This window comes from Leptonotus elevatus, chromosome 2, assembly GCF_054856555.1.
Source record: "Leptonotus elevatus isolate MCC_2025b chromosome 2, RoL_Lele_1.0, whole genome shotgun sequence".
NCBI lineage: Eukaryota > Metazoa > Chordata > Actinopteri > Syngnathiformes > Syngnathidae > Leptonotus > Leptonotus elevatus.
Window position 1 is genome coordinate 9,711,862 of NC_141240.1, and position 8,303 is coordinate 9,720,164.

The following is an 8,303-nucleotide window of genomic DNA, read 5'->3' on the forward strand; positions in this document are numbered from 1 at the left end:
TGTATTTTCCTATGTTTGAAAGAAAGCATTTGTTTTTCACAAAGGTTAAAGCGGAAGTCAACCCAGAAATGTTCTTTATGATACAGTCTATGCAGCCTTGTTTGTCTAAAACAGGCATTCTAATTAATATTGCATTTGTGGAATATGAATTAAGCAGCAAAATCCACACGTTTTTAAAGCCATCTCAGAGGGCGGCCATTTTGCAACTTGAACCAATCACAGCTCAGCTTGTGAAATGTTACATGATCAAACTCAGAAAACGGGTACGCCGTGATTGTTTGTTACCTGTGCCCTGAGCAGCTGTGATGTTATTTTCAGTTGACAGCAAATAGTAAAATGGCCGCTCCTGAAATGGGTGAATTTGGCTAAAAAAAATCATATTTCATAAATGCAGTATTAACCAGAATACGGTGTTTAGACAAGTAGGACCACATAACACATAATATTGTAAAGAACATTTTTGGGTGCATGCTAGATTTTACACGGGTGTGAGTGTAAATGATTGTTTGACCAGTCCAGGGCCTACCCTGCCTCTTGTCTAAAATTCAGCAGGAATGGCATAATAAAATAATAATAAATAATAAAATAAATAAATAAATACATAACACACATAGTAAATATGAGACACAGAGTCACTTTAAAAAACGGCATAATCAAATTTATTTCAAAGACAAATTGAACTTGAAGTTCATCTTAGTTCAGTTGAATTCTGAGGGAAATGTACAGCAGTGCTTAAAAGGAATACTGTACAGAAGTACAGCAAACGAGTCTAGGAAACATGAATACACAATATTGTTTCAAAATGTATACCAAAAATCACAGCTTTTTCTGTATTGCATAGTTTTTGTCATTATTTGATGGTTAACAGTTGAGTCTCCCAGACAGGCATGTAACGTGACAAGTCGGTGCTATGCTACATACACTGGGCTCCAGTTGTTGCCTTAATCAAGATTTTTTTTTTAGACTAGCATTCCGGTTATGCCAAAGCTGAACCTCACATCAATCACTTACTTGTGTTTGCAATGTTTTTCTTATTAGTTCCAGATGAGCTAAAACACAATCACTGCAAGTTGTTTGCTGCAAAGTGCTTGATCATAGAAGCTCCAAATAGCTAAATACAACCTTAACTAGCTGCAGTGTGTCTTTCAGTTCGCCTGCAGATGAATATAAATTATGCTTGTACATTAATTACAAACACTTACAGTATATAAGCAACTCACAGAGAACACTGTCCCTGAGAATCCCAATGTTCTACAAATTGGCAGCCTAATGTTAAGTTAATGCACAAAAATATTTTTGTCTGTTTGTTTGATGTAACAGAAAACAACTGCTTCAAATTTGAAGGTACTTATGATTAATCACAAATGCCCCAGTTATGTTAAACAATGCAATGCAAATCCTACCAGAAATGATAAAAACGTCTTACCCATACAGTATGCAATTATTGAAGCCAACTGTGTCACTGACATTCTTGTCGAATTTTTTCCACAAGATCTACAGCTGACTATTCTTGTATTTTTTCCTCCTTACCCACACTTAGAAAGCAGACATGAAAAAAAGGAAACCGTGTCACTACAGATTACAGTTAACAAGAAAACGCATTTGCTGTGTTGTGCACAGCCCCGATTTTGGAAGAAGTGGAACATACCTAAGTAAAAGACAGAAAGTGTTTACAGAATAAGGCTTTGGAGGTTTGTGAGGTTATTGATAGATAACCTGAAATCCTGTCATCCGACTTCAGTTTAGTGGCTGAACTCATCAACTAGTGGTCTGTCAAAGCGCACCTGTGTCACCTGATGTATGCCGCACACACAGCAAGCACTGATGCCTCTATATTTGTCACTGTAGACGGGAGGAGTTCTTCCCCTCTGCCGAGACACAAAAAAAGGTGAGAATATTAGCAGCGATGTGATGGTACAATAAATCAATTCGACTACTGTGCATAGTTATAATTTGCTTCTCTTACTGTCTCACAATGTCTTCTGATGCATTTGTCCTACAGTTCCACTTCATTGCCAAACTCCTCGTCTTCTGATTCAACTTGTTCAGCGTCTACTACGCCCTCATCATCATCATCATCCTCCTCTGGTTTGGCATCACCTTCATCAAGCGGTACCTCCTCCAGGAACGCCTCTTCATCACTCAGAATCTCCTCCATTTCTATGTGTGGTGCATCGGTTTCTGTAGAGGTAAGCAGTTGTTCTGTCTGCTCAGTAGAAGGCTCGTCATCTGAAACTTCCTCCGTTGGCTCATCTGAGTCAGACTCTGTGGCTACAAGGTTGGCTTCCTCATCTGTAGCTGCATCCTCTTCCTCAACAACAGGGGCTGGCTCTTCCTCCGCTTGCTTCGCGGGCTCTGGTACAGCTTCAGCATCTCCTACCATCTTAAAAAAGAAAAGAAAAGGCCCGTATTCTCCCGTGCACAGCAAAAAGGCCCGGGATTTTTATGGCCATCAACTTCATCTGTCATTTGAGCACCTACACGTTCTACGCGGAGCAACTCTTAAATGTGCTCCTTCCCTGTCAAATCCGACCTTCTGTATATTCTCTTTTTGACTTAAGTGCTTTTCCCCATATGCGCTTCTGAGGTAGTATAAAATCAGGCGGCAAAAAATGCTGCCCATTTACTGTGCAGTCATGCTATTTTGTAGGTGTGTCCGAATGTCCAGGGAGCGAAAAATGTAGGGCACTCAAAATTACCCACAATGCACTCGGAAAAGTAGTGAACATTGATGCTCACTCAACCACGTTGATATAAACCACAATGCATTGCGAGTGACAGCGCGAGAATCAAAGCGATGCATTAACTCGATAATATGGAAATAAGTAATTAGTTTTAGTTGATAATATGTACAACAAAGGACATAAGATACAATTTCAAAACATTTTCATTCACAATAAATAGTCAGAGATTTATGTGCCAGTGCGTCATGACAGGAACGGTGGCCACGTGATATGCGACGAGGTGCAAGTACTGAGCTGGCTGTCCGAATCGCCAAACAGAATGAGGGCATTACATATGAGGCCACTATATAGTGCGGGGCTATATAGTGAATGAGGGCTTATTAGACATTCAGGGTGGACATTCAGACACAGCCGCAATCTGTGACCGATAAGAAAAGTGATGTCATGACTTGGTCCACCAATGTTATACACCACATATGTCGGCAATCTTGTGGATTATATATTTGCATATTATGCTCAAAAAGTCTGTCGAACTGTCCAGTATACATTTTCTTCTGATGGTGATGGTCTGTCTAAGTATGACACTAAGGCTACGTTCACACTGCAGGGCGTGACGTCCAATTCGGATTTTTTGTTAAATCCGATCTTTTTATGGACTGTTCACATTTACAAAAACAAATGCGACCTCAATGTGAACACAACGTTTACGGAAATAAATATGGCCCCAACTCAACGCAACGTTTTCCCTCCAGTCAAGCCACCTAAGAAAGCGACCTTTATCAGTGCCATATGCAAATTTAGCTGTGCCACTGATTGGTAGACTGGTGGACTCCTTTCGCGGACGTGTTAGGAGTTGGATTCGTGTGTCTTGCCTGCATGAATTCTGCAAATTAAGCTGTGCGAACGCCCGCTCCCGATTGGTGGACTGTTTTCACGCTCGCTCATGTTTGGCTGCTGTCCTCGGCTTCCTCGAGCGTCAGTGTTTACAATCAGAGCAGAAACCCGTCAAGCTCATTTTTCCCCATCTCATAACGCCAGAGTAGCGAGGTTGGAAGAGGTAGAAATATTTTGGGGGAATGAGGGGGGACCCCTCGATATCTTCATTTCATTGAAGATGAACCGTCTGCAGGGCCGAATTTCTACTGTCGTGTATTGGAAAAATACAATCCCAACCACTTTAAAGAAAACTCTAAAAGTACAAGTTGGTGGAAGTCAAGCAGAAATGTGAATCTATTACAGAATGTATGTCAGGCAATTAGTTGCTTCATTTAGATAAAAAAAGTTAAATGATGGTTCCCTCTGGGCATGTAAGGAACAGAGAAGCAAAATAGATCATATGCAAGGTCCGCTGCAATTTTATGGTAAAAATATTATTGTATTATCAAACTTTGAGTTTCTGTTGTTTGTGATGAGGCAATATTATATATGCACTATCAGATTCAGATTTACCATTACCTGTGTAACCTGCCGCTGCAGGTTGTCCAGTTTCGTCCTCAGTTCTGCGTGAAGGCTGTGGCTGGTTGAGTTCTGTTCCCGAATGCTCATTTGAAGTGCACTGATCTGTTCCTCCACGTCGGCCCGTTGGGACTGCGCGGAGCGCTCATTTGGCAGCAATTCTCTGAAGGTGAAGCATGAGAATGCCTTTTGTCGGTTTTACTATTGCAGGCTGACTAGTGAGTATTAAACATAAAAAGTGTTGAAGCTTGCATACTAAAACATATTTATGAAATATTTAGCCTCAATGTTTTGCAGATTGGTGTATTCTTACAATATGATCATGAGGCTTAGCAAGAGAGTAACACTGTAGAGCTGTAGCCAGTCGGGCTTTGACAAAGCAAACATAATGTTATGGGTCAGAGCACGGGAGGTATTCCCTCCCAGTACAAAAAAAACCTTTCTCCAACCTGATCGTCGCCATCTCGGTCTGGTACGACTTCAGCCGCAACTGCAGGCCCATCAGCTGTGCAGTCTGCTCCTTCACGTTGTCGCTCAGAACGGCAACATCATCTAACATGGCTTCTGCTACTTCCAGGCGCCCCACCACGGCTTGGACCTGCTTAGACAAGTCGGCGCTCGATATAGCGAGGCCCTCCACCTGAAGCCCGACCCCCTCGAACTCCTCAGACTTCCCCTGAATCCTTGCCTGCAGCTGGTTCAGCTGCTCCACAGACACAGTGGTCCGCTGGATCTCTGCCAGGCGGGATTTCATCTCCGTGTGGAGTGATAACACCTGAGCGGGGAGATCCGAGGTTTTGAGTTGCTCTGCGGTAGCCAAGGCCTGGTCCACCTGTTTCTGGGCCAATGTGTACGCCTCTTCCAGAGCACCGATGCGACTTTCTGCATCATCTGAAACACGCACCTGCAACGACAAGTGTCACAGGGATGTTGAGCACCTTGAGAGCGCTACCAATTCCGGACTGGAGCTTGTTGACTGCTTCTTATTCCAGAGCAATATGGAATCCAATGAATCTGAGGGAACTTGCAAGGATGTCCCATTACTCTTACAGGTTAAATGTGGTCCTTCCATATCACTTCAGGTACTTTTGATTAGGTGTAAATGGTGGTGTAATTACTACATGTGCTGGAGCTATTGTTGATTAGTGACTATTTATGTCATTAAATCAGATCAACATTCGTTGTAGATGAGAAAAAAAAGATTCAAAATTTTGTTATACTGTACTTACAAAGTGGCCAAAACATACAAACACGTAATTCATACTGAGCATTTTCTGAAATAAAAAAACAAAAATCTCACTTCAATTCTTGTCCGTTAACCTTTCAGAGGCAGCCAGTAAAGAGTGTCTGCCCTTGTGCTCCAGTATCACTTCAACCACAGACTAAATTTAGCCTTGGCACTTTACGGCTCCAGTTTGTGTATTATTAATAATATTATTTATATCAACACAGGGACTGCAGGCTGTGGAGCCACAACATGTGAGCTCGGACACTTTCTATAAGAAGGTATATAGCCTACTAGTTAGTTGCTGCTATATACTGGAGTTATAGATAGTCAGTGGGTCATTCATGGCAACTCTTGCCTGCTTGCAAGCGTCAACGTGTACTGCAAGCCTGGGTATGGAGCTGCAGTGGGAACAAGCAAATCACTAGTTGGCATTTTATCACTGACTCTTAATGAAGTTCTTACCTTATCACTAGTCTGTCGCATGGTCTCCTGTGACGCCTGGAGCTTCGCCACCTTCATCTGCATGCCCGTTACGGTGTCTGTCAAGTGGGTCAAAGTTTGGTGCTGCTGGTAGCAGAACCATGCTCCAGTTGCAACGCCGACAACAACGACGAGACATACAAACAACACAAGCGTGTAGCTATTCCCTCCAGCTCGAACTTCAGTTTCCGGAATTTCACTTTTGACATGGTCCTCTTCGTGTTTGTGGTTGCTTTTCCCCTTGCGATGCTTGGCCGTCATTGTGCCTGAGCAGAGGACACGATGTTCCGGGAGAGAGAGAGAGAGAGAGAGAGAGAGCGAGAGAGAGGGCGGGGGGGGGGGGGGGGAGCGCGGTGGGTCACAAGCGCTTAGCGCTACCTTACCAAATTACACCGGCTGAGTGCACGTTGAAGAGCTTGCTGCAATTCTCAGACCGGGATGAGAGGAAGTGAAGGGGGCGTGTACGGTAGTGCTTGTCGGTCCATTCCGGAAGCTTCGCCATCTCACTGGCGGGGAAAGACCACGCGTGGCTGAAGAATGCAGATGACAGCTGAGATTGCGGGCGGTCATGCATCACGCAACCGCATTCTTCTCATGCCCCCTTTTGAACACATCAGCAATGTTCACGCCTTTCAAGTGTTGAACATGGCGTACACTGGCGTACAGTATTGGTAATTCCAAACATCTTAGCGTTTCTGATCTTTCAGAATGCAGCAATGCAAATATCCACGGTGAAAACAAATGGCGTATTGTATTGCATTTGCCTGTGACTAGCATACAAACCAGGCAGATTGTTATAATAGTCAAACGACATTTCATCATATTTTGGAATCAAAACAATCCTCACAAATCCATTAAATTGCAACAATCCAATTAGTCCAATGCTTTTTTTTTTTTTTTAATGAACAGAGAAGGTCATTTCACCAAGTAAGGCCTCCATTTTGACTTGTGACGTAATCTTGCAATTGTCAATACGAAACAAAAATGACCATTCTAAATACAAGTGGCTATTTGTGAGTTCTCAAACACCCGAAAAAACATGGTATGATTGTGGAAAACTCCTTTGAGCGATATGTGGCTCTTGCGAGGTCACTGATTCGGAGGCCAGCGCAACCCCTAACACTGTGTCTGGGGACCAAGTTGTGTTGCCATGAAGTAGAGTGATGCAATCTAGTAGGACTGGGTTTAAAAAATATATATATCAAATAATCGATATTGAATCGATTTTCCTTTTCGAACCTGATATTGATTAATAAAACCATAAATCAATTATTTTAATATATATTTTCCCCATAAATTTATAAGAAAATAGAGTGCATGTGCATGTGCATTGGACACATTATGATGCTATATCAGTGCTTCCCAATTATTTTTTGTTACGCCCCTCCAGGAAGAAGAAAACAACCCCTCCCCCACACCCCACCCGCAACTCTTCATCGTGACTATAAATAGTATTATTTGTGTATAAAATGGGTGTCCGTAAACCTCTGCAGATAAGCCAACACTCCTTCTGCACTCTCTTAGCGCACCACTGCCACCTACTGTAGTGTATGTGCCATTACACTTTATTCTAGTATAGAAGAAAACATGTTCCCTGAAGTCACATGCGACCCCCAACCCATTACATTCATATCTTTAATTAAGAAAGGAAATGACCTCCTCTCTGCACTTATTTGACCATTCCCTAGACTTCATCATTTTGCAAAGACACCATTAACTGTCTGGATCACATCACGTTCCTTTTAAATTATCTTCTTTTTTTTTAACCATTATGGTTCTGTTGACACCGACTGGTGTTCTCAACCCTGATTAAAACAACAGCAACAACATTGATTGAAAAACACTGTTGTAAATAGTGATCATTTTTAAGGGGTTGCATATTTTTTTCCCAATGAGAATTTCATAAAAAGAACATTTGTTAGTATAGCCTATTACACAAAATATTGATAAATTCTCAAATTGGAAAATTCACGGATAAAATGTGGGAATTATGTGGAATAGTCGTTGATCCTATCTGTTGCGTTTCAGAGGAACTGCTTCACTAGCCAAGATTTCCGAAAACATACAGAGATACATGAAAAGGCTTTACTCATCATTAACTAAATACTATTTTTCCTGCTGATGTTTGTATAGATCTAAATACATTTTTAAATATTATTATTATTATTAATAATAATAATAATAATAATAATAATAATAATAATAATAATAATAATAATAATAATAATAATAATAATATGATTTTTTCAAAGAAAATAATGTGACAGCCATTGCCAGTCATGTGGCGGTGCCGTAGTGCCCTCTATTGACCAAGAGCTACTGCCTGAAATGTATGGAACGTTCCACCGAATCAGTGACCTCGCAAGAGCCACATATCACTCAAAGGAGTTTTCCACAATCATACCCTGTTTTTTCGGGTGTTTGAGAACTCACAAATAGCCTACCACGAGAATTCA

The 8,303-nt window shown here is 41.6% G+C and overlaps 1 protein-coding gene across 1 annotated transcript; it reads right to left on the bottom strand.

The window, feature by feature from the left end:
• Positions 1 to 636: 636 nt before the first annotated feature.
• LOC147178365 (uncharacterized) lies at positions 637 to 6,206 on the bottom strand. The gene is made up of 5 exons (XM_086066856.1): positions 5,830 to 6,206; positions 4,589 to 5,043; positions 4,140 to 4,302; positions 1,967 to 2,383; positions 637 to 1,868 (listed from the first exon to the last, which is right to left on the bottom strand). Exons 1-4 carry the CDS (start codon positions 6,106 to 6,108, stop codon positions 1,997 to 1,999), a joined length of 1,284 nt encoding a protein of 427 aa, XP_085922982.1. The 5' UTR covers positions 6,109 to 6,206; the 3' UTR covers positions 637 to 1,868; positions 1,967 to 1,996.
• Positions 6,207 to 8,303: the final 2,097 nt, after the last annotated feature.